We start from the raw sequence: 26,903 nt of genomic DNA on the forward strand, positions 1-26,903 counted from the left end.
GGAAGTCAAACGTTTTGGAAGTCGAACGGACTTCCAGAACGGATTCCGTTTGGCTTCCAAGGTACCACTGTATTGTTATTTAATCTCCTTGGCTCAGGGGGTCTCACAACTCCATACCCTCCAACATTTCTCCAATGAAAATAGAGAAGGGACGCAGGTGGCGCTGTGGGTTAAACTACAGAGCCTAGGACTTGCCAATCAGAAGGTCAGCAGTTCGAATCCCCGCGACGAGGTCCCTGCTCCTGCCAACCTAGCAGTTCGAAAGCACGTCAAAGTTCAAGGAGATAAATAGGCACTGCTGTGGTGGGAAGGTAAACAGCGTTTCCGTGCACTGCTCTGATTCGCCAGAAGCGGCTTAGTCATGCTGGCCACATGACCCGGAAGCTGTATGCCGGCTCCCTTGGCCAATAAAGCGAGATGAGCGCCGCAACCCCAGAGTCGGCCACAAGTGGACCTAATGGTCAGGGGTCCCTTTACCTTTAACTCAGAAACCGGGACGGCTTCTGTAAATCTGGGACCGTCCCTTGAAAATAGGGACACTTGGAGGGTCTGTTAGTGCAGCACACCCACACAAGGACACCTGTTTCCAAATTGGGATTGCTGAACCCCAGGCCATCTTTAGTTCAGTCCCACTACCGTGCCCCCACCCCTGTAAGCATCCGCAACAGTATACTGTTGGTGGTATATGAGCAATTGCTTTTGCACAGCAGCACCCTTGGAGAGATAATCTTCCTGGCGCATAAGATCCATGCGTGCGAGTGAGTGTGAAAAAGAACACCCTGCTTCCTTGGCTTTCTCTCTTCATTTCCCCTTTAAATTATCTTCCCCCAGCTTTTCCCGCATGTTTTATTAGATTGGCGATAAATCTAAAGAGAACATAATTTCTGCGCTTGCCTGGTATCATTAAATATTTCATACAATGGATCTGAACTGGCACCCAGCCATAAAGCTGCAGCAGAGACTTATGGAAGAAGTATTTTTCCACACTTCAAGGGATAAGTTGGCTTCCGAACAACTAAATGCATACCGATGATGGGGAAGGAGGGAACAACCAACTAGGCGGCAGCAATACACAGAGTTATTAGGAACCCTGAATGGTGGTGTTAGAAGGCAATAAGGCTGCTTACACACCATACATTTAAAGTACACGTAAAGCACACATCCCCAAAGAACTGTAGTTTGCCCCTCATAGAGTTACAGTTCCCAGCACCCTTAAACTACAGTTCCCAGGTTTCTTTGCAAGGGCAAGCAATATTCATTAAATATATGGTGCGTCCACGGCCTAAGAAACTGAATCTGAAAACTGAAACCCCATCTGCACTATAAATTTCAAGTAGTCTCTCACCACTTTAAAACAGTCATGGCTTCCCCCCCCCAAATAATTCTGGGAAATATAGCTTGTCACGGGTGCTGAGGGTTGTTAGGAGACCCCATTCCTCTCCCAGAGCTACCGTTTTTCAAGGTGGTTTAACTAGCAGCCCTTCTGAGGGAACTCTTGGAATTGTAGCTCTGTGAGGGGAACAGAGGTGTCCTAATAAAGGTAAAAGGTAAAGGTAAAGGACCCCTGGATGGTTAAGTCCAGTTAAAGGTGACTATGGAGTTGCGTCGCTCATCTTGCTTTCAGGTCGAGGGAGCTGGTGTTTGTCCACAGACAGCTTTCCAGGTCATGTGGCCAGCAGGACTAAACTGCTTCTGGCGCAACAGGACACCAGGACGGAAACCAGAGCACATGGAAATGCCATTTACCTAACGCTGTTTTCCTTCCTGTCATAGCAGTACCTATTTATCTACTTGCACTGGCATGCTTTCAAACTGCTAGGTTGGCAGGAGCTGGGACAGAGCAACAAGAGCTCACCCCATCACAGGGATTCAAACCGCCAACCGCTCCTCATAAATCCTAGCAGCCATAGCAACCTGTACAGTGGTACCTTGGGTTAAAAATTTAATTTGTTCTGGGGGTCCGTTCTTAACCTGAAACTGTTCTTAACCTGAAGCACCACTTTAGCTAATGGGGCCTCCCACTGCTGCCACGCAGCCGCTGCGCAATTTCTGTTCTCATCCTGAAGCAAAGTTCTTAACCCGAGGTACTATTTCTGGGTTAGCAGAGTCTGTAACCTGAAGCGTCTGTAACCTGAGGTACCACTGTAGTTCCCAGAAGTCAAGGTTCCCCCCCAAGCCTGCTACATGACCACCCTCTTATATGGTGTTGGCGACATCTTAGCGACATAAGCCCCAGCTCTCACCATCCAAATGCAAGATACGAGGACAAATTATGCAGTAGAATATTGCAGATGCAGAGATCCTTTGGCCCTCTGGATATGGCAGAGCTATAACCCCCATCATCCTTGACCACTGGCCTGCGTGCTAGGGCCGATGGGAGTTGTAGTCCAACATCATCAGAAGGGCCAGAGGATCCCCACGCTTTAGACACACCCACACACCATCCCTCCCACTCCTCACCAACTGGGGAAGACCTTGTTGATTTTACTGGGTATAATCTATCCAGATTTCTATTTCTTTTACAGGTGATTTTATGGGGGGAGGGGGGATGTGGAGGGGGAAACCAGTGCATAAAAGCAATCTTATTTCTCTGCACTGCCTCTCTCATTGCTAAATCCATTACTGACTGCTGCAACTGGAAATCATTTGAAAACGATTTTTCTTCATACCTTATGGCACCCCGGCGAACGTGATTAAAACCCTGCTCTAAAAACCCTGCTCGTTATAGAGCTGTTTTTAATACCTAAAGGGCAAGGAGAGCAAAAGACCTTCCCCCTGCAGTGGGAGAGTAAAGATCTCGTGCCGACAAGCAGGAAGCGGCCATTGATATTATGCATTCAGTGCTGTGGGGCAAGGAGAAGCAGTTGCAGTGGGTGGGCAGGTTTGGTGAAACATCAGGGTGGGATGAGAAAGTGCGGCTCAGCAGCACAGGACTAAACCGAGGCCTGGCAGTTTCTCAGTGCCACAAATACCACGTGGTTATTATGCACAGGGCACATCCTCTGAACATGTGCAGAGCACCCTTCCATGTTTTATGAGCAGCTGCAACCACTCTCTCCGCCGCACAGAGGCACATCCAGAACTAAGGATAATTTTTTCAACCCGTTTCTATCATAGAAAACACCCAGGGTAGGTAACAGACCAAACGAACAGTAAAATGTGCCGTTGCATACATTGTAGCCCTGGCAATAAACAATCAAGCATTAAAAGCAAACTGAAAACAGAAACAAACAGGAACAAGCAGAATGGTATTAAAACTATGAGTAAATCGACTGTACAGTGGTACCTCAGGTTAAGTACTTAATTCGTTCCGGAGGTCTGTTCTTAACCTGAAACTCTTCTTAACCTGAAGCACCACTTTAGCTAAAGGGGCCTCCTGCTGCTGCCGCGCCGCCGGGGCACAATTTCTGTTCTCATCTTGAAGTTTTTAACCCAAGGTACTATTTCTGAGTTAGCGGAGTCTGTAACCTGAAGCGTATGTAACCTGAAGCATATGTATAACCCGAGGTACCACTGTATATGCAGCAGTGGAAGCAAGAAGCAGGAAGCAAAATGACCATCTTCCCAAATGCTTTTGGGGACTAGTCTGAGGGCTCCCTCCCGATATCCTTTTTGTCGTGCATTTGTGATGATTTGTGCTCATGATGGTATGGGGAGGTTATGTGCAGGTCCGTACTGTTTGCACCTGCAACAGCCTCCGAGCAGGGAGACGGCTTTCTTTCCAATCTGTCCATCGCTGCTAAAATCCTGCAACGTTTCATAGCAAAACTGCTCCGGGGAGTCAGAGTGTGTGTGAGTGCAAGATTGCTCCTCTGGATAACAACCAAGTGGTAAAATTGGGGAAGCACAGCAGAAAAACTGATAAATCAGAATGATGTGTGAATTCACGCACCATGAAATGTTGCGAAAAAACAAACAAACCACTAGGCTCACAGAACTACAATTCTCAAGAATTGGTTTGACAGTCATCCTTCACAGGGAGCTCTGGGAAGCGTGGTTCTGAGATTATTATTATTATTTATATAAATTATTGTTGTTGTTGTTGTTGTTATTGTGATTGTTGTTATTATTAATACTGTGCCCATCTGGCTGGGTTTCCCCAGTCACTTTGGGCAGCTCCCAACAGAATATTAAAAACACGGTAAAATATCAAACATTAAAAACCTTCCCTAAACAGGGCTGAGAAGGGAAAAGGAGTCACCTATCAACTCTCAGTACCCTTAACGAACTACAGTTCCCAGAATCCTTTGAGGGAAGCTGTGACTGTTTGAAGTGGTATCATAGTGCTGCAAATGGATGGTATGAAAATGATCTCAGAGAGGCTCTCTTTGGTCATCTTTCTACTGCTGAGTTCACACCCACACCCTACGTTCAAAACACTCTCTTTGACAATTGTGGCTTCCCATCGAGTTTCAAGTGCTGTGCACTGTAGCGCTGTGTCCCAATGACTTTCAGTAGCCTTAGCAGACGACAGTTCCCAATATTGGGGGGCAGGGCACAAGGATGCTTTAAATGTTGGGTACGGATGTGACCTTACACATTCACTCTGAGCAGCCGCCCACAGCAATATCTCAGTAAACACCAACAGGAAATGATCTCCTTATAATGTTAGCCTATTGCACGTAAATTAAGGTAAAGGTAAAGAAAGGTACCCCTGCCCATACGGGCCAGTCTTGACAGACTCTGGGGTTGTGCGCCCATCTCACTTAAGAGGCCGGGGGCCAGCGCTGTCCGGAGACACTTCCGGGTCACGTGGCCAGCGTGACATCGCTGCATCTGGCGAGCCAGCGCAGTACACGGAAACGCCGTTTACCTTCCCGCCAGTAAGCGGTCCCTATTTATCTACTTGCACCTGGGGGTGCTTTCGAACTGCTAGGTTGGCAGGCGCTGGGACCGAGCAACGGGAGCGCACCCCGCCGCAGGGATTCGAACCGCCGACCTTTCGATCGGCAAGCCCTAGGCGCTGAGGCTTTTACCCACAGCGCCACCCGCGTCCCTGCATGTAAATTAAGCAGCGGCAAATGACTAGACTTGACAAGGAAATAGCCAAAAGCACAGTTGCTCCCCCTCCAACACCACCCCTTTCTCAAGCTACAGAACCGTTTTTTACCCTGAGATGAGGAGTGGAAAGCAACTGCAACAGCTCTTTTTCGTCATTATTCATTGGCGTAGTCTGCAATTCCTCTATAACCTTAAAGAGAAAGAAAAAGAGAGAGAGAGATCATCCATGCACATGGCAGCGTCTTATTTTTCCCTTGCATTTTCGGGTCAATGTTTTGCTAATCTCAGTGCAAGCACATGTCGATGTCCACCTCTGCGGCATATATAAAACTCCCTGCAAAGGTACACAAGGCTGGGAAGTAATCCAGGAGCACAGAAAGCTCCGATGTGCCATCGACCTCAATAACTCATATACACTAGGGATGGGGAACCTGCGGTTCTCCAGATTTTGTGGGACTCCAACTCCCATCACACCTACCCAGCACAGCCAATGGTCAGGGGTTATGGGAGGTGTACTTCAGGAACCTCTGGAGGGCAAAGGATTAGCCATCCCTCATCTCCCCTGACTGTCCATGCCTTTCCACAGTTTTAGGCATGAGTCTTTTTTTTTAGCCCTCCCTGCAGATAAGAACATATGCAGCCTGCCAAATCAGACCAAAAGGAGCAAAGTGGCTGCAAAGGCCCCTCTGGGAATTTGCACGCTTGCATAGTCCCACTAAGCAATTGTTTGGTTTAGCGTGATGTGTCTACCTGGCCCATGTGTGCAACTAAATGAGAATAGAGACTAAGGTTGTGTACACACCATATATTCACAACATACACACCCACCAAATAATACTAGGAGCTGTAGTTTGTTCCCAGGATTACACAGGGGAAGAAGGAAATGTATGGTGTGTAATAATAATAATAATAATAATAATAATAATAATAATACTTCTTTATTATTTATACCCTGCCCATCTGGCTGGGTTTCCCCAGCCACTCTGGGCAGCTCCCAACAGAATGAATGACAATAATCAAAAAAAGTGATAAAACATCAGACATTAAAAACTTCCCTAAACAGGGCTGTCTTCAGATATCCTTTAAAAGTCAGGTGGTTGTTTATTTCCTTGACATCTGGTGGGAGGGCGTTCCACAGGGCGGGCGCCACTACCGAGAAGGTCCTCTGCCTGGTTCCCTGTAACCACACTTCTTGCAGTGAGGGAACCACCAGAAGGCCCTCAGAGCTGGACCTCTGTGTCTGGGCTTAATGATGGGGGTGGAGACTGTGTGTGTGCTGTGGAGAAATGATGCTCCAGTCAAAATATAAAATCCCACCTTAGGTGAGCCCATTGCTAGGTGAGCAAAGGGTTAGGACACATGGAGTTCCTTGTGAATTCCTAGAAAGGGCACTCTGTGAGGTCATATCCTCTGCTTGCCCAGGCGGGAAGGGTAACAATAGGAAGCTAATCCTTATCACTTCCTCCCACCTGAGGAACACTTCCTTTCTCACCATGCAGACGTATAGGCTCCATCTTTGGTCTAAACCAGGGTTTCCTAAATTTGGGTCTCCAGGTCTTTTTGGACTACAATTCCCACCAACCATAGCTAGCAGGACCATGGGTCAGGGGTGATGGGAATTGTGGTCCAAAAACAGTTGAAGACCCAAGTTTGGGAAACCCTGGCCTAAACCATTTATTTTGTAATCCAAAAAGATATTCTACCTGACTTATTTCACTGCTATATTCTGTCTGCAACTTTAGGTAAGTAAACAATATTTTTATATTTTTACATTGCAGACTTCTGTGTTGTTATTTCATTTGGAGGGATATAGGGAACGATCCCATCTGCCAAACAGCACCCTGGATAATTACAGAAAGCTACACAGCATCGCCCCGGCTTTCCATATTGATGCTGCATGGTACAGTCGTACCTCAGAAATTGAACGAAATCTGTTCTGAAAGTCCGTTCGACTTCCAAAATGTTCGTCAACCAAGGCACGGCTTCTGATTGGCTGCAGGAAGCTCCTGCAGCCAATTGGAAGCTGCAGAAGCCACATCAGACGTTCAGGTTCCAAAGAACATTCGCAAACCTGAAAACTCACTTCCGGGTTTGCGGCGTTTGGGAGCCAAGGCGTTTGTCAACCAAGGTACGACTGTATATTTTTGACTCTGCTAAACTAGATGCTAAGAGGAAAGATAACAAATAAGTAATATATCCTATCCTACCTTCCAAATCCATCCCAACATATGCAGCATAAGAGGGCATATTAGAAGCTGGGTAGAACAACTATAATACATGAGATTCAGTTACTCCTGGATATAAGACTATAGAAAGAAAAAAGCGTAGGCCTGTCTGGAGGCGGTGTTGCTCGATTATGGCAAAGGCACCAGAGAGTCTAATAAATTATAAATTGCGCAACATTCTGCAGAGAGAGAGAGAGATCTCAGATGGAAACATTGCAAAGTTACTCTCTGCAGCACCATCAAATCACTAGAAAAAAATGGTGGCAGGGATCAGATAACACAGGGGTTGGCAAGCTTTTCCACCGGCGGGCTACATCACCGGTGCGCATGCACACACGACCACCGCTCTTTCCCCGCTGACTTTCGGACCCATTGCGAGGGAGGAGACGGCGTCTGCGGTTTCCTATTGGCTGCAGGAGTTTCCTGCAGCCAATAGGAAGCCGTTGCTGCGTCCTGGAAGTCAGTCCCCGCGCGGAGCTAATCTGGCGTACCACGCCAGTTTAGCTCTGCGCAGGGACTGACCGAGCGGGTGGCAAGGGCCGGGGCCCAGTATAATGACCCCCTCGGGCCGTATCTCGCCCGTGGACCATAGTTTGCCTACCGCTGAGTTAACACCACAATGCCAAATAAAAGTTGCAGCTTGTGCGTAGCAACAGATTCCAGTCGAGTCAGGAGGGAGGTGGGTGTGTTTTATCATCACAAGTAGGGCTGGACGATAACTGGTTTTCAATACTGTGATATAGGTAAAGGTAAAGGGACCCCTGACCATTAGGTCCAGTCCTGGCCGACTCTGGGGTTGCGGCACTCATTTCGCTTGATTGGCTGAGGGAGCCGGCGTACAGCTTCCGGGTCATGTGGCCAGCATGACTAAGCCGCTTCTGGCGAACCAGAGCAGCGCACGGAAACGCCATTTACCTTCCCGCCAGAGCGGTACCTATTTATCTACTTGCACTTTGACGTGCTTTCAAACTGCTAGGTTGGCAGGAGCAGGGACCAAGCAACGGAAACTCATCCCTTCACGGGGATTCGAACCGCCGACCTTCTGATTGGCAAGTCCTAGGCTCTGTGGTTTAACCCACAGCGCCACCCGCACTACATATATCACCAGCTAAACATCACAACATATTGATATGTCAAAAAAATTGAAATAAGGAAGGAACTACGCAGAGGCGAACAGGACAATGTCCTGGCAACTGCTACTACTTGTCTAAAATGGATAAATGATACTATCAATCACCTCGTGGTTATTTTCAGCAGCAGGCAAGTCAAAATGCATCCCAGCAGGACTTTTGGTTTGGGGCTTGGCTACCAAATGGTGGTATTCAGGACAATCTACAGAGGCAGAATCAACAATGGCGGGGGGGGGGGTATTAGAAGCAGCAGCAGCCTGTGAAGCCTCACCACGGCAGTCAGAGGCAGTGGCAGTAGCGGCGGCCTGCGAGGCCTTGCAGTGGTGGCAAGAGGCGGTGGCAGATGCAGAGGTGGCCTGCAAGGCCTCACTGAGGCAGGTTGCCACAGCTTCTGCCACTACCTCCCACTACCGCCAAGAGGACTTGCAGGCCGCCGCCACTTCTTGCAAACCACGGGCGAGGCCTCGCAAACCCCTTATAGACTTTTCATGTGGGGTGGGGGGATAACTTCTGACATCTGGGTTTGAAGCGAGACTTTATCAGCCACGACCCAGCCATTCTTGTGGCTCCTCTGCCCTGACAGAGTTTCTGGCTACCACAAAAGTCTTCAGGGTTCGGTAAATGGGGTGGGGGCCTTGGCAGGTGCGCAGTGGCGCCAAACTCCGACGCCAGCCCTGAACACACATGCTCAGAAGGAGGCAACGCTTGCATTTTCAACCAGACACTTACGTCTTCAGCTAGAGCCGAGGCGCTGTGCAGAACTGGGACCGGGCTCTGCCTTTCATAATGGCACAACTTTTCGTGAATCTGAAACAGAAGGCAGACACAAACACATACAAAATATAATGTTCAAGCGGTGGTCATTTAAATGGGACAGGGGCAGATGTGCAAAGCACTGTAGGCCAAAACACAAGCGCCAAAGACATTTGGAGACAGGCACTTTTCTCACAGAATTGTAGAGGTGGAAGGGACCACAAGGGTCATCTAGTCTGACCCCCTGCAATGCAGGAATCTTTTGCCCAATGTGGGGCTCGAACCCACAACCCTGATTCTCGTGCTCTACCGATTGAGGTACCATATTGATACCTGTTGATATGCTAAAGCCACAAGCCTCTGAGCCAAAACAGGCAAGCGGAAGCACTTGGTCTTAGAGAAAACATACATATAGTGGCCTTCTTCCCTGTAGCCACCTGTCACATCTCAGATGGAGGAAAAACCTGGAGGAGTGTTGGAAGAGCAATAGCAGGGATGATTCGGTATGCACCTTAAGGGTTAATTCTGTTAGCATTAAGGTAGACTGGTGAATAATAATAATAATAATAATACAGTGGTGCCTCGCAAGACGAAAATAATCTGTTCCGTGAGTCTCTTCGTCTAGCGGTTTTTTCGTCTTGCAAAGCAACCCTATTAGCGGCTTAGCGGATTAGTGCTATTAGCGGTTTAGCGGATTAGCGGCTATTAAAGGCTTAGCGGCTTAGCGGCTAAAAGGCTATTAGCGGCTTAGCAGTTATTAAAGGCTTAGCGGCTTAAAGGCTATTAGCGGCTTAGCGGCTTAGAAAAGGGGGGGGAGCGAAAAAAATCGCAAGACTCGCAAGACCTTTCCATCTTGCGAAGCAAGCCCATAGGGAAAATCGTCTTGCGAAGCGCATCGAGAAACGGAAAACCCTTTCATCTAGCGGGTTTTTCGTCTTGCGAGGCATTCGTCTTGCGGGGCACCACTGTAATAATAATTAATAATAATAATTTATTATTTATACCCCTCCCATCTGGCTGGGTTTCCCCAGCCACTCTGGGCTGCTTCCAACAAAATATTAAAACACAGTAGTCCATCAAACATTAAAAGCTTCCCTAAACAGTGCTGCCTTCAGATGTCTTCTAAACATCTGGTAGTTGTTGTTCTCTTTGACATCTGGTGGGAGGGTGTTCCACAGGGCGGGTGCCACTATCGAGACGGTCCTCTGCCTGGTTCCCTGTAACTTGGCTTCTCACAGTGAAAGAACCGCCAGAAGGCCCTCAGCGCTGGACCTAAGTGTCCAGGCTGAACGATGGGGGCGGAGACGCTTCTTCAGGTATACTGGACCAAGGCCATTTAGGGCTTTAAATGTCAGCACCAGCACTTTGAATTGTGCTCAGAAACATACTGGGAGCCAATGTAGGTCTTTCAAGACCGGTGTTATATGGTCTTGGCGGCCGCTCCCAGTCACCAGTCTAGCTGCCGCATTCTGGATTAGTTGTAGTTTCCGGCAAAGAGGGTGGGGACAGCAGGCGGGGTTGCTTAGCAACCAGGCAGAGCGGCGTGATCTCTAGTGAGGCAGCATGTGCTTTGATTGGCTGTGAAGTTCTGAGGGAGTTTTCCTCTGAATGTTTAGTGGAATGTCTCCCTGCTATGTAGGGCAGGCCTATGTGGGGACATATATGTGGAGAAAGCATAAGCCAGAGCTATGTCAGGGCAGAGGAGCCACAAGAATGGCCGGGTAGCGGCTGATGTAGTCTCGCCTCAGCAGCTAAGAAGGCCTGGCCAGGCTAGGAAGTCCACTAATGCCTGGGACTGAGCATGGAAAGCTCTTGGAAATGCTCAGAAAATAATAATAATTATTATTATTATTATTATTATTATTATTATTATTATTATTATTATTATTAATTATTTGTACCCCAGCCACTCTGGGCGGCTTCCATAGAAACCAAAAATACACTAAAATATCACAGATTAAAAACTTCCCTGAACAGGGCTGCCTTAAGATATCTTCTGAATGTCAGGTAGTTATTTATCGCTTTGACATCTGATGGGAGGGCGTTCCACAGGGCGGGCGCCACTACCGAGAAGGCCCTCTGCCTGGTTCCCTGTAGCTTTGCTTCTCACAATGAGGGAACCGCCAGAAGGCCCTCGGCGCTGGACCTCAGCGTCCGGGCAGAACGATGGGGGTGGAGACGCTCCTTCAGGTATACTGGACCGAGGCCATTTAGGGCTTTAAATTTCAACACCAGCACTTTGAATTGTGCTCGGAAACGTACTGTGTGCGTAATCTGTGCATCAGACTGGGCGGCATCCAACAAATGAGAACACAACACAGTATCAAACATTAAAAACTTCCCTATACAGGGCTGCCTTCAGATGTCTTCTAAAAGTCAGATAGTTATTTATTTCCTTGGCACTGCTGTGAGGGCAACCAATAACCACTCTCTTGGTTACATCGCAATGTCCAGCTTTTTGAGTTCAGGGGTTTGAAAAGCAGCTCCCTTGGCTGAATGAAAGGCCAATTGGGAACCGGGCAGCTCAGAGTATTTACCTTCATTAAATAGCTGAGACTCCTTTCGCTGAAGATGTCTCTCAGGAACACCATTTCCTCCTTGTGGTTGGAGTCGGGTCTCAGCTGGGACGTCAGGAGGGCGAGGGTCTCGTGCAAACCTGTCAGAGAAACGCAGAAGGAAATCACTGGGGGTACCGGTTCTCCAGTGGTTTTGAAAAGCATAGCCAGAGCTGTAGGCTAAGTCCTCGTGGCAGCTTCTGCCACAGGGAAAGCAGAAAATGAGAAACCAGGGTTGGGGTGGGGAGCAGGGGACCCTGGTCTATTAAGGTAAATGGGGCTCTGCCCCACCAAACACAGCCAGCCCTCACTTGCCGATGGGTCCAGAGGATGGATCTGTCAATAATAATAATAATTTGTTCATTTATACCCCACCCATTTGGATGGGTTTCCCCAGCCACTCTGCACTCCTATGGGCAGATCGATGCCGAACACCTAAAGCACAAGACTCCCAAAGAATCCTGGGAACTGTAGTTCCCTCCTCATAGAGCTACAACTGCTAGCACCCTTAACTTACTACAGTTCCCAGGATTCTTTGGGGAAAGGCATATGCTTTAAATGTGCACTGGTTGTGGTAGAAATTTATGATGCGAATCTCAGTGTTGCCCTTACAGAACTCCTTTGGTTGCTGTTGTTTTCTGTTCCACTAGCCACTGAATCCTGGTTTTATAGTTTTAGCTCAGTCTTATTTTCATCGTTATTGTGTTTCTGAGAAGACTTCAATTAAGCAGCATATGAATTGTCAAAATAATAATCATAATAAGAACAATAATGGCAATACCTGAACCCCCCTCCTGATGTAAAAACTGAGGTAAAAATGTGGGGAACCGATTGGAAAAAATGAGAAAGTGTGAAAAACTGAAATTGACAGATTGAAATTGACAGACTGAAATTGAAATGGACAGCTCTTCCACCAGCCTCACAAACCTGTCTGTGGAGAAACAGTATGTTAAAACAATGTTTTAAGACCATGTAAAATGACGCCATAAACTCAATGCTATGTTCTTTTCTCTGTAGAGATTCTATTGTATGATAAAAAATAGAAAATAAAAGAAATTGCCAGATTCACCCATAACTACCTGTGAACCGCCCTAGGGATTTCTACTGGAGCACAGCAAAGGAGAACCAGTGTTGTGTGATGGTTAGGACCTGGGAGGTTAAGGGTTCAAATCCCCACTCAACCATAAAGCTAGCTGGGTGACCTTGGGCCAGTCCTTGCCTCTCAGCCTAACCTACCTCACAGGCTTGTTGTGAGGATAAAATGCAGGGGAAGAACTATGTACACCACCTTGAGCTCCTTGAGGAATGGAGAGGCACAAATGCAATAAATATATAAAAATCTTACAAATGTATTAATGGCATGTTACTGTTTATCTGTTAAGCCTTTACGGTGCTCTGAGCCAGGTTTTCAATCAAACATGGTTCTAATATAGCACCCTATTAAAACAGTTTGAGAATGTACTAAATCAGCAGAAGGTTCCTTACCTGAATCTTCTGACAGGACAGGCATGGCTTATTCTTCACTCAGCTACCTAGAGTGGATGATGAATTTTCAGCCCGAACGATGGACTCACCCTCAGGGGTTATGGGCCCAGAATGTCTAGAGTCACAGAAACAAACAGATATGAATTGCTTTTGCATATTTGACCAAGAAAGGCTGGAAAGATGATGATGATGATGATGATTCAACAAGAGGTGGAGTTGTGCCTTATTCCTGAGCTGGGGAGACTTTGACCCTCCCAGTGTTGCTAGACTCCAATCAGCACCAGCCACCATGGCCCATGGGAGTTGTAGTTCATCAACATCTAGACCAGTGGTTCTCAACCTGTGGGTCCCCAGATGTTGTTGAACTACAACTCCCATCATCCCTGAGCTCTGGCCTTCTCAACCCACAAGTTGAGAAAGGCTGCTCTAGAGGGTTACAGGTTTCCCCCATCCCTGCCTTATTCAGATATTGCTGGCCATTTTTGTTTCCTCAGAATTCCTACCATGCTACAGTCAAACTTCAGTTGTCAAACTTAATCCATTCCAGGAGCCCGTTCAGCTTCCGAAATGTTCGGCAACCAAAGCACAGCTTCCGATTGGCTGCAGGAGCTTCCTGCACTCAAGCGGAAGCCACGTCGAACGTTTGGCTCATAGCTGTCAACTTACAGATTTGAAAATAAGGGACCAGCAGCCTCAAAAATAAGGGATCAGCAGCCAAAATAAGGGATTTTCAGAGCACAGGTACGTTCAGCTTCTGAGCCCCTCCGAGCCAAAGGCAGAAAGCCCAGCCAGCAGTCAAATGAAGCCTCAAGCAGTGGTTCCCAGAGCGCAGCAACCCAGCAAAGGGGATGCAGCAAGGAAAACCACCATCACCTCTCCGCTGGGAAGCGCTGAGCAGAGGCGAGTCCCCAGGCAACGCGGCCAATTTGATCGGCACAAGGCATGCAAGCTCCACCCCCCAGCCATTCTTAGACTCCTTATTGGGTGAGCAACGCAGCCAAGCAACACAGTTGGCGCCTCCCTCCTCCCTGGCCGGCAGGGAGGGAGGGAGAGGAGCTGCTTCCTTTGAAACCCGGGAAATTTAAGTGACATCATCAATAAGGGACAGCAGCGGGACACGGCGCTGGGATAAGGGAGTTTCCCGCCAAATAAGGGACCGTTGACAGCTATGGTTCAGCTTGTGAAAAACGTTTGAAAACCACGACACTAACTTCTGGATTTTCGGCGTTCGGTAGCCGAACAAGGAAGCGTTCGGGAACCAAGGTCTGACTGCATTTGGAAAGAGACAATTGCTTGGGGAGCAGTCAGTCAGGCTGGCCTCACAGCCCAACCAATACATTCTGAGAGACCAGAAACCTAAAGACGTGGACTCCAGGAGGGCACAGCCACAAAGGAGCAGGAACTGATGCTTGGGGCTGCAGCCTTATAATGCAAGCCTGTGCGTGCCGATTGCATGCCAAGTAAATATGCATAGGACTGCACCCTTAACGTCATTTCCCACTCGACTTTGTGCCTTAGCTCTCTAGTCTGCAGCACACCAGCAAAAACTTTTCTGCAGTCTTTTCATTTTTACTGGAGGGAAAACCTAATAAATCCCAGCAAAGCTCAACCCCCCACCTTCCTGCTTACTGAGCCTTTCTCTCTCATTTCAAAAAAAATTGTTTCTAGGCTGTGCACTCCCTTTCTCTGGCATTGGGTTACATTAGTCTTCTCGTCCTCTTCTTCCTCCTATTCTTCTTTTTTTTTAAAAAAAAAAAAAAGGTGAAATAGCTGCAGACAGGAGATGCAACTTATAGCCCAAAAAATTCATCCTGCAGCAAGGTTCATCCAGGAACCATTTTCTAGAGCAGTGGCTTTCAGCAAAAAAAAGCTTCAGTAAAAGGTAAAGAAGGACCCCTGGAGGGTTAACTCCAGTCAAAGGCAACAATGGGGTTGAGGCGCTCATCTTGCTTCCAGGCCGAGGGAGCCGGCGTTTGTCCACAGACAGCTTTCCAGGTCAAGTGGCCAGCAGGACTAAACTGCTTCTGGCGCAACGGAACACCGTGACGGAAATCAGAGCGCATGGAAACGCCGTTTACCTTCCCGCCACAGTGGTACCTCTTTATCTACTTGCACTGGTGTGCTTTAGAACTGTTAGGTTGGCAGGAGCTGGGACAGAGCAACGGGAGCTCAGTTTGCCACAGGGATTTGAACCCCCAACCTTCCAATCGGCAAGGTCTACAAAGCTTGCACGCTGAGCACACTGCTTTACGGAAGTGAGTCGTGGGCAATTTACACCTGCTAGGAGCAATGCCTCAATGCCTTCGTCACACGATGTGTCAGGAAATTTTGGGGCATCACGTGGCAGGACATAGTCTCAAGCAAAGATGTGCTCTCCCCAAGCCATCGTTCCCAGCATGTTCGCACTCCTGCCTCAGCGACGTCTATGCTGGATTGGTCATGTTCACAGAGTAGAAGAAGGCAGGATCCCCAAGGATGTGCTCTATGGGGAGCTGGCAACAGGCCCAGTGGCAGACCAATTCTGCGCTACAAAGATGTCTGCACTCATAATATGAAGACTGGCAACATTAACACTGTGGAAATCCCTTGCGCTTGTAGACAGACAGTCAGGTCACATATCCACAACAGTGACCAGAGGAGGAATGACCGCTGGGAGGATCGCAGAGAGAAGAAACGCCATGGGACATCTGCAGCAGTACAACCAGATGCCTTCATCTGCCCCAGCTACAACAAAACATGACTCTCCCATATTGGTCTCTACAGCCACAGCAGGCGCCGTAACTCTCCAACAATTTGACTTCACCCCTGAAAGCACACTCTTTCTCAAGACAGATGGACACCATAGAGGGGTAGGAGAGCCAGGGGAAAATTCACATCTGGCAACCAATCCACCCCTCATACAGTACATGAATAGACAAGTCTAAGAGGCCCAGGACAAAAAAAATCACAGTGACGGTGGCTCATTTACCAGAAGTAACGTATTTAGCATTAACTCTGGAAGTGTATAAGGGACGCGGGTGGTGCTGTGGGTTAAACCACAGAACCTAGGGCTTGCCGATCAGAAGGTCGGTGGTTCGAATCCCCATGACGGGGTGAGCTCCCGTTGCTCGGTCCCTGCTCCTGCCCACCTAGCAGTTCGAAAGCACATCAAAGTGCAAGTAAAAAAACAGGTACCGCTCCGGCGGGAAGGTAAACGGCGTTTCCTTGCGCTGCTCTGGTTCGCCACAGGCGGCTTAGTCATGCTGGCCACATGACCCAGAAGCTGTACGCCGGCTCCCTCGGCCAATAAAGCGAGATGGGCGCCGCAACCCCAGAGTCGGTCATGACTGGACCTAATGGTCAGGGGTCCCTTTACCTTTACCTTTTACTGGAACTGTATGCTCAATTCTCACCAAACTAAGCTTCCTGCTGTATATTTTGCTCTAGGAGGCTTAGTTTGGTATTCACATTATTTCCAGCTGTCGTCACCCCCACTACCAGCCAAAACTTCGTTTTAACCAAACCTGGAAATGGTTCGTCACCTGGGAATGTCTTCCTAACAGCATTGCCACCCCACATCAGAAGCCTGAGTTCTCATGAGCAGCTTCACCAACCGCTAAGGAAAACTCAAGAGATGACAGATCAACAAAGCCTGCCGTAATATGTAAGATTTCTAACACACCATGCTCAGGAAGAGCAAACTGTGAAACACCGAGGTAATGACAGACCATGGCTTTGAGGGAGAGCACCTGCTTAGCAAGGGATGCAGGTGGAGCTGTGGGTTAAACCATAGAGCTTAGGACTTGCCGATCAGAAGGTCGGCGGTTCGAATCCCCACCACGGGGTGAGCTCCCGTTGCTCGGTCCCTGCTTCTGCCAACCTAGCAGTTCAAAAGCACGAAGTGCAAGTAGATAAATAGGTACCGCTCCAGCGGGAAGGTAAACGGTGTTTCCGTGCGCTGCTCTGGTTCGCCAGAGGCGGCTTAGTCATGCTGGCCACATGACCCAGAAGCTGTATGCCGACTCCCTCGGCCAGTAAAGCGAGATGAGCGCCGCAACCCCAGAGTCGTCTGCGACTGGACCTAGGGGTCCCTTTACCTGCTTAGCAAACTGAAGCTCCCAGGTTCATTCTCCAGATAAGACCGCAAAACTCCGCTACCTGAAACATTGGGAGAACCGCCACCATTTACCTGAGTTAGTGGTGGGAGCTGCCAGCATAAGCCAGCTCCCTAAGCTCTGAATCTTGTGGCAAACGTAGCCATTCACCCAGGAATTTCCTCGCCTCATCCTCCCCTGCCATGATGGAAAGTCCTAATTTTAAAAGGCCTTGAGCCTGCCGCTGTTACATAATCCTGTCCACTTCCATTTCCTCGCTTTGTTACGGATGTCAGGCAGCCCCGCGGCATCAGGCCCATGTTAGATGACGCTTACATATGTTCACAAGCAGCAAGGACTGCCGGGGAGATACCTCGGCTCAACGGCTGCGCACGTGATGCGCATGCAGAGCATCGCCACTTCCAGCGCGGGCGCCTTGCCTCTTAAGAGAACAGATAGCAGGGTGACAGCGAAAGAGCCTTCTCTTCCTGAAGCCTCTGAGAGCCACTGCTGGTCAGAGCAGACAATACAATCATAAACGTGGTGGTAGAACAGAATCCGTTCCGGAAGTCCATTCGACTTCCAAAACATTCGGAAACCAAAGTGCGGCTTCTGATTGGCTGCAGGAAGCCAATCGGAAGCCACGGAAGCCCCATTGGACGTTCGGCTTCCAAAAATAGTTCGCAAACCAACACAGACAATTCCAAGTTTGAGGTGTTCAGGAGCCAAAACGTTCGGGAACTAAGCTGTTAAGACTTCCAAGGTACTGGGTCAGATTGATAAATAAGCAATGGATACTAGGCAGTATGTCTCTGACTACCAGTTGCTGGAAACCACAGAAGGGTACTGCAGTGTTAGAAACTCAGGTACAGTATACAGTGCTACCTCGGGTTACATACGCTTCAGGTTACATATGCGTCAGGTTACAGACTCCGCTAACCCAGAAATAGTGCTTCAGGTTAAGAACTTTGATTCAGGATGAGAACAGAAATCGTGCTCCGGTGGCGCGGCAGCAGCAGGAGGACCCATTAGCTAAAGTGGTACTTCAGGTTAAGAACAGTTTCAGGTTAAGAACGGACCTCCGGAACGAATTAAGTACTTAACCTGAGGTACCACAGTATAAGCTAGGCGCCAAATGGCTCCCTAAACAAAGGTTGTAGTTGCCATAAAGGAAGGTCTAGTTGCCATTTTGGGGCAAGACAGCTCTAAAGTCTTATTTTTCAAATGATGGGCTGGCTGGCTGATTCTCAGTTGAACATCCAGCGATAGCCTTGAGCCAGGTTAAGAGCTTTGAGAACTTAAAAAACAAAAAGACACTTGATCCAGAGACAGTCCACACAGTCTATCGGCCTCTTCTGACCTGTTTAGCAGATCAAGCCTAATTAGAGTAATTCTACGCTCTGACTATCCAACTACCTGACTTTTAGAAAACATCGGAAGGCAGCCCTGTTTAGGGAAGATTTTAATGTTTGATGTTTTATCGTATTTTTAATATTCTGTTGGAAGCCACCCAGAGTGGCTAAGGAAACCCAGCCAGATGGGCAGGGTATTAAATAATTATTATTATTATTATTATTATTATTATTATTATTATTATTATTATTTTAATGTTTGGTGCTGTATTGTGTTTTTAATATTCGGTTTGGAGCCACCCAGAGTGGCTGGGGAAACCCAGCCAGATGGGCGGGGTATAAGTAATAAATTATTATTATTATTATCATTATTATTATTATTATTATTATTATTATTATTATTATTATTATTACTACTACTACTACTACTACTACAGTGGTACCTTGGTTTTCAAACAGAGTGCATTCCAGGAGTTCATCCGACTCTCGGAACCATTCCATAACCAAAGCGCAGCATCCTGCAGCCAATCGGAAGCCGTGAAAGCCGTGCCGGACATTCAGCTCCCAAAAATCGTTTGAAAAACAGAAAACACACACTCAGGTTTTGATCGTTCAGGAGCCGATTAATTCGGGAGCCAAGGCGTTTGGCTTCCAAGGTACAGCTGTACTACGCACCTTTGCTCAGAAACAGGTCCCCACAATCCTAAATATTGTTTACCCAAGTCCAGCTGGATTCAGCGGGGCTTATTATCCAGCAGGTGATCTTTCAATGGGAGTTTTCACGTTCAGTCTTAAACCTGCTTGCCTGAGAGGAAGCTCCATTCAACTCAGCGGGACTTTCTTCTGAGTAGACATTGTATATGGAGCCGCACCTTTCAGGCAGCTCAGCACTTTTCCGTCTTCCTACCTCCAGGCAGCAGAAGGTAGGAAGTGATGTGATCCATCGCATTAAGGCCAGTACGGCTATACGCCAAGCCCACTAACCACTAGCCCAGACTTCCCTAGCCTGGTACCTTCTAAGTGTTTTGGACCGCAAACCTCACAATCCCCTGTCATTGGCCATGATGACTAGGGCTGATGGGAGTTGGAATCCAAAAATGCTGGAGGTGACCAGCAGGGATGCTTTAGCTGAGATTTCTGCATTGCACCGGGGCTGGACTAGATGCCCCTTGGGTTCCCTTCCAACTCTACAATTCTATGATTCCAGGACCAAGTTGGGAAAGACTGCCTAGACCTTTTGCCCATCTGCTCTGGTCCTAATACCTTCCCACGCACAAGTACGAAATGTTCTGCCATCCACACTGCAGAAGCTTACAGGCACTCTGTGCAAGACGTCTCTTGCTGAACTTTGCAAAGCTGTTGACAAGCAAAGCACAACACAGGGCAGCCCTTTGAGATTTGGGGCTTGGATTCTCCACTGTGGGACCATCCTTGCATCAGGCACCTTCCACCCTAGGGGACCTTCCTTTGCTTCCAGGCTCTACACAATCAAAAGCCAGAACCTTTTCTTTTCTGAAAAGGTGCAGAAGACACAGACACTTCTCCACCTTGGACCTCCACTGGCACACAGGCTGGGTACACACTGCAACCTTTCTTTCCCTCAATGAATTCTGGGCACTGTAGTTTCCCCCTCACAATCACAATTCCCAACAACTCTTAGCAAACTGCAACACCCAGAATTCTTTGAGAGGGAAAAAGTGGTATGGTTTCAAATTGGATGAGGGACTGCATTGAAGTCTATGATTCTAGGCATGAAAGGGTTAAGACCATGCAGTAAGCTGTCCTGCCAGGCTTAGCTCACCTAAGCAGGGACTAGGTAATCAAGCTCAATGTGTGAAGAGGTCTAAGTTGGTTGCTCCAAGCTCAGACCAGATGGTTCTCACAAGCCATTCTGGAGTTTCTTTACCAACAGTTTAGGAACTTCACCACTTTGCAACTAAGCCAAGTTTTACTGCCTATGCAACTTTTCTGACTGATGTATGGAAAAGCACATGAACCTGACCTTTGAAGAGGTTGTAAGTATTTTATTTTATTTTTAGCCTACCAAACGTGTGGTCTTTTCCTAAGCTGGGGGAAGAGGGAAATTGTGAAACTCACCGGGACATACATTAATAATCTAACAGCCTATATTTCCACATGTTGCTGCATATTCTGTGATTTTAAATCTCTACTGGGGTTCTTTCACCCAAGAGTACTTGTCCCAAACCTGGATCTTGGCACCCAGGAATTCTCCTTTCATTTATATATACAGTGCATTTTTTCTGGGGGTACACAGGGGTATGCATACCCCTTAACATTTTGTGAATCTTTGTACTTTTGTCCATTGACTGTATTTATTTCCCCAATTTGAACTATAAAATGGTGATTTTCTTCAGTCAAAATGAGAGTACCCCTAAACATTTTTTTAGAAAAAAAGCACTACACACACACACACATCCTTGAACCAACACTTTGAAGGTACAGTGGTACCTTGGTTCTCAAACAGCTTAGTTGATGAACAAATCAGCTCCCGAACGCCGAAACCCTGGAAGTAAGTGTTCCAGTTTTCAAATGTTTTTCAGAAGCCGAACATCCGACATGGCTTCTGCTTGAGTGCAGGAAGCTCCTGCAGCCAATCGGAAGCCGCGCCTTGGTTGTCGAACAGTTTGGGAGTCAAAAGGACTTCTGGAATGCGTCTGCGGGTCGCGATTCACCGCTTCTGTGCATGTCATTTTGTGTGTTTGCGCACATGCGAGTGGCGAAACCCATTCCGTTACTTCCGGGTCGCCGCAGGACGCAACCTGAAAACGCTCAACCTGAAGCAAATGTAGCATGAGGTATGACTGTATAGTGTTTATGCAGCCTTGGTTACAGTCTAGCAAGAAGTAGTTTCTAATGCAGTTATTTTATTGTATTGCACTTTGAAAATTGCACTTCATCAACAGATATCCCAGGGCAGTTCCGAAACATTTACAACAGGCCAGCTAAACACACATAGTATTATGGAACCTAATTTTAAAAACTGTCTTTTTTAATAATAATAATAATAAAAAGATCCAATTACAAGCAAAACATATACCACCGTTTTCAGGCCTCAATGCTGACAACCCAGAGTCCCTGCATGTAGCAAGAAATCCATTTGCGGGGGTAATATGCCATCAAACTGAACAAACATCATCAGCTCCCAAGTTTACTTAGAAGTCTGCACAGCCAGCTTCTGCCATCACAAGCATTTGGCTGGCCTTAAGCGTTTGTCCTATGGCTTAAGGCTTGGCCCTCGGCCCACACTGTGCTTTCCACAGGCAGCTTCTCTTTGATGGACTCAGAATCGTGGGCTTTGCTTTGGGCCAGTCTCTGCCCCTCAGCAGATTCTAAAGCCTCTCCCGCCTCCTGGGTAAATCTCATAGGTCAAGCCATCAGAATGGCAGGTCACCCGGCCAATCCAAAGCAGTAGCCACTCTCTTGGCAAGAGAGCTGTGGTGGTGCTCAGGTCACACTTGACAGCATCCCAGAGGCAACTGGTTGGCCACAGTGAGGAACAGGATGTTAGTCTAGGGCTGCATTTATACCACAGATTTAAGGCATTTTGCTACTGCTTTAAACAGCCATGGCTCCCCACAAAGAATTCTGGGAGCTGTAGTTTGTTGAAGGTGCAGAGAGTTCTTAGGAGACTCCTATTACCCTCACGGAGCTACAATTTCCAGAGTTCCCTGGAAAGAGGCATTGATTGTTAAACCACTTTGGGTACATCAGTTTGAAGCAGTATACAGTGGTACCTCAGGTTAAGAACTTAATTCATTCTGGAGGTCCGTTCTTAACCTGAAACTGTTCTTAACCTGAAGCACCACTTTAGCTAATGGGGCCTCCCGCTGCTGCCACCGCGCCACCATCGTCGCACAATTTCTGTTCTCATCCTGAAGCAAAGTTCTTAACCTGAGGTACTATTTCTGGGTTAGCGGAGTCTGTAACCTGAAGCGTCTGTAACCCAAGGTAAAAGGTAAAGGGACCCCTGACCACTAGGTCCAGTCATGACCGACTCTTGGGTGGCGGCGCTCATCTCGCTTTATTGGCCGAGGGAGCCGGCGTACAACTTCCGGGTCATGTGGCCAGCATGACTAAGCCGCTTCTGGTGAACCAGAGCAGTGCACGTTTACCTTCCTGCCGGAGCGGTACCTATTTATCTACTTGCACTTTGAGGTGCTTTCGAACTGCTAGGTTGGCAGGAGCAGGGACCGAGCAACGGGAGCTCACCCCGTCGCGGGAATTCGAACCGCCGACTTTCTGATCGGCAAGTCCTAGGCTCTGTGGTTTAACCCACAGCGCCACTGTATTAATGGTATGGGGAATCTCTGCCCGCCTCCAATGTTGCTGAACTACAACTCCCAACAGTCCCAGCAAGCAAGGTCAATAGCCAGGGAAGATGGGAGTTATAGTTCAGCAACATCTGGAGGGCCACAGGTCCCCAAAACCTGCACCAGCCCATCAGCATATATGTGTGTGAAAGGAGCACAGGGGCAGGGAATAGCAAGGAAAACCGCATCTCATGTTGCTCTCTGACTCACCAACCTCTCCCCTAGGTTGTGAGAAATCACAAGAACACCTGAGCACGTGCAGAGGGCCTTTCCCTCAAGGGTGAGTAAGCACAACCAATCCCCCACACAGAGAGAACACATCCCACAGGCAGGCCTGTGAGCTGCCTGCCTGCTCAGGTGGTAGAGCATGAACCTCTTAATCGCAAGGTTGCGGGTTCGAGCCCCACGTTGGGCAAAAGACTATTGCACTGAAACGGGTGCGACTAGATGACCCTCTACAATTCTACGCTTCTAGGAAATCATTGCTCTCTGCTCGCCGGGAGTAACTCCCGGAATGAGGCCTCCAGACGAGACGTTCCCCTGAACGAAGGCTAGCCAACGTCCAGCCCCTCGGACGTGGGGTTAAAGTGGCAGCGAGGCTCACCCTCGGCAGTACCGCGTCATGCCAGGGCATCATGAGAAAGCATCTCTGAACAGGGCGTCACAGCTCTCCCGCCACAAGGGACCCCTACAGATCAGGAGGGAGGGCAGGGGATTTCCCCAGGTCAACAGCGAATGAGCTCCAACTGCAGAGATGCTATGGGGGAGACCCAGGTAACCAACCACCTTTCCAAATTAAACATTGCCTGGGGACGGGAAAGAGACAGACACAGACTATCCTTTGGAGGGATGGGGAGGAGGCCGGATAGGGGAAAGGAACCCATGGGGGGTGGGGGAGAGAGGGGGAAAGAGAGAGAGGAGGAGAGTCCAGAGGGAGGGCCAGGTGTGCGCGCGCGCAGCTCTCCAGCCTTCGCTCGGCTCGGCCCAGCCCGGCCTTTTCTCCCCCGCTCCTCCCAACGCCGCTGCCGCCTGGCTCGCTCGCCTGCCTACCTACCTGCCCGCCCGGATCCCCGCTGCAACGTTACCCGCAGGAGGAGCGGCGATCCGCGCTTCGCCGGCCGCCCTGGCTGGTCCCTTCCTTCGGCGGCGCCACCGGCTGCGCGCGCGCGCTGCGCTCTGCTCTGCTCTGCTCCTCGGCAGGGCGCGCCTTGCTCATGCGCTTCGCGGCGAGGATGGGACTCGTGGGGAAGGAAGGAGGGAGGGAGGGAGGGGAGGAGAGACAACAACCCCCCCCCCTTCGCCTTTGCACATGCCCTCCTCCCCCTTTTGTTCGGCGCCGGGAACAGAAAGCCCGCCAGGCGCTGCTCTCCTCCGGCCTCCTTCCTCTCTCTTGCGCCCCGGGAGTTGCGCCTCCGAGCGGCGAAGAGAGGGAGCCCCCTCCCCAGACGCAGGCGCGCCTGCTTCTCGCCGGCCCAGGGTCGTGATTCCGCCGTGGGGAGGGGGAAAGGGGGACTGCTCTGCTTTCTCCTGCGCACGCTTACTCGCGAGTCAGTCTCCCCGGACCCGGCGGGATTTGCTCCCGAGTAAACGTGGCCTCGCCGCGGTTTGGTGGCGGGTACATAACTTTTGCACTGCTGCGCCTTTCCTCTGGCTCCGTGCCCTGTCTCGCCCGGGACAGGGAATCGGAGTGGGGTGGCGTATCGGGGGTGCCTGGTGCGCCCGAGAAGAAGAGGCCCTCTCACTACCATCAAGGCCGGGAGGAATCCTTTGCTCAGTTGGGGGATTCCCTCGCCGCCGTTCCTGGAGCGCCGGAGATGGAACAGGGAGGGGGGTCGGTTCCACCCATCGCTCCACCCTCCTTGGCTGGAAGCCCAGGGAAATACATAGGGAGGTGGCTCAGTGGCTTTGCATACAGAAAGTCTTAGGTTCGAGGTCCAGCCGTCTCTAAGTAGGGCTGAAAATGTCTCTTCTGCGAAACCCTAAAGAGGTGCTGGCAGTGTTGACTGGGGTTTTTGTGCATCAAATGCAGCCCTTTCCACCTAGTCCCTGAGACTCATCCCAGGCCTTCCTTCACATCCTGGGTGTTTTTGCCTGGCCGGAATACAGTGGTACCTCGGGTTACATACGCTTCAGGTTACAGACTCTGCTAACCCAGAAATATTACCTCGGGTTAAGAACTTTGGTTCAGGATGAGAACAGAAATTGGTGGCGCGGCGGCAGCAGGAGGCCCCATTAGCTAAAGTGGTGCTTCAGGTTAAGAATGGACCTCTGGAACAAATTAAGTACTTAACCCGAGGTATCACTGTATGTGCTTGAGATCTAATAATCCCTCTTGTTTTTCTGAATGGAGGCTAGAGAAGGGTGTGTGCAAAACTAGCCAGACTGTAATATTTACATCCAGTGCTCCGCCCACTTTTGCTTCTGGCCCCGCCTTCCGCTTGCCTGTGGCCCTCTGATGGTTACCCACAAGAGAATCCGGCCCTCAAACTGAAAAGCATTCCCCGCTCCTCAAGGAAACCAATACAGTACTGACCTAAATGAACCAAGAACCAGATATGCTACCCAGCAGCCCCCAACATTCCTAAATTACCGAGTTTCTTCTTTTACCGTTTCTGTGTTTTTATTATGTTGGTTTTAATTTCGATGTTTGGTTGGAGTTGTGCTTCCCTACAGCCTTTTGTCTCTGCTGCTTCGTTTGTTTTGCCCTCCGGCCCTTTTCTCTTCCGCTGTTTACTGTGGAATGACCCTTCCCCCCTTTTTTCCCCTCCTTTCTTCGACAAATATTAGTAGTCGAGATCCACAGAGAGCCTGCAGGCTCTCAAAAGCTGTGTTGGTAACCACATCAGAAAAAGCAGCATCAAACGGCACTCTGAGTAGCTGCTGGGAGGGGGGCTGCTCTCAGAATTCCCAAGCAGACACAAACCAGCACCTGAATGAAGCAGGAAAGGTGCTACATCCCCTCCTCATTCTGTTCTGCCTGTATTGTATTGCACCTGTGGCAGTGAAGCCTCTGGCACCAATCGGCTGTTGCGATTCCACAGAATGCTCCCAACCAAGCTGTCAGAATGTTTGCAATCCATATTCTTTGAGGAAAGGGAAGCACGTCAGCTTGACTCGGGTGGAAGCCTAATGAAAGTTGCACAAAGAGGGAGTCCTGCCGGGTGCAGTTTCTCTTCTTGCTGCAGCACTGTCACTTGGAAAAGTCTTAAGGAAGGCAATGTCGGTTAAGAAGCAGGGAGGCATGCAATAAATTTTGCACACTGGCGATGTACGTTAGCTCTTCGAATGCAGAATTATACTTGTTGTTTTTAATCTTGCCTTTCGGCCCACAAGGACTCCCGGCGGGTGTATGAAATAGGCCCTAAAAGCCGCATTTTGACATTCCCAAAATGCCCTGATGCACCAAAATTCCTGGAAATGTCAACTTCTACCAGGTGGTACATTCAAGCCAACTATGAGGACTCTGACTCATTGCTGCCCATCCTACCTCACTGGGTTGTTGTGATGGTAAAAGGGTAAGCTGATTAGAGCTCTCAGGAAAAAGGTCAGTTTGTTTGTTTTTTAATGTAATCTAAGGTCCGTATAGTTCAAGCTATGGTTTTCCCAGTAGTGATGTATGGAAGTGAGAGCTGGACCATAAAGAAGGCTGATCGCCAAAGAATTGATGCTTTTGAATAATGGTGCTGGAGGAGACTCTTGAGAGTCCCATGGACTGCAAGAAGATCAAACCTATCCATTCTGAAGGAAATCAGCCCTGAGCTCACTGGAAGGACAGATCCTGAAGCTGAGGCTCCAATACTTTGGCCACCTCATGAGAAGAGAAGACTCCCTGGAAAAGACCCTGATGTTGGGAAAGATGGAGGGCACAAGGAGAAGGGGACGACAGAGGACGAGATGGCTGGATAGTGTTCTCGAAGCTACCAGCATGAGTTTGACCAAACTGCGGGAGGCAGTGGAAGACAGGAGTGCCTGGCGTGCTCTGGTCCATGGGGTCACAA

At 48.9% G+C, this 26,903-nt stretch overlaps 1 protein-coding gene across 6 annotated transcripts in view; it reads right to left on the reverse strand.

Annotated features, from left to right (window-relative positions):
• Positions 1–24,320, reverse strand: part of MPP3 (MAGUK p55 scaffold protein 3) — a 79,576-nt gene extending 55,256 nt beyond the window's left edge. For 4 of the 6 annotated variants that reach the window (XR_013390441.1, XR_013390440.1, XM_077917383.1 and 1 more), the window contains exons 1-5: positions 23,991–24,319; positions 13,150–13,264; positions 11,647–11,765; positions 9,086–9,163; positions 5,111–5,191 (exon numbers count right to left, since the gene is read on the reverse strand). Coding sequence is in view for 4 of the 6 variants with exons in the window: in XM_077917383.1 (XP_077773509.1) it covers positions 5,111–5,191; positions 9,086–9,163; positions 11,647–11,765; positions 13,150–13,174 (303 nt within the window). In the remaining 2 variants the exon portion in view is untranslated. Of the gene's footprint in view, positions 1–5,110; positions 5,192–9,085; positions 9,164–11,646; positions 11,766–13,149; positions 13,265–23,959 lie in introns of all 6 variants that reach the window. The other 2 variants (XM_077917384.1, XM_077917382.1) reach the window with 2 other exon arrangements.
• Between the last annotated feature and the right edge of the window lie 2,583 nt (positions 24,321–26,903).

The sequence above is a fragment of the Podarcis muralis genome, chromosome 13 (genome assembly GCF_964188315.1).
Source record: "Podarcis muralis chromosome 13, rPodMur119.hap1.1, whole genome shotgun sequence".
Taxonomy (NCBI): Eukaryota; Metazoa; Chordata; class Lepidosauria; order Squamata; family Lacertidae; genus Podarcis; species Podarcis muralis.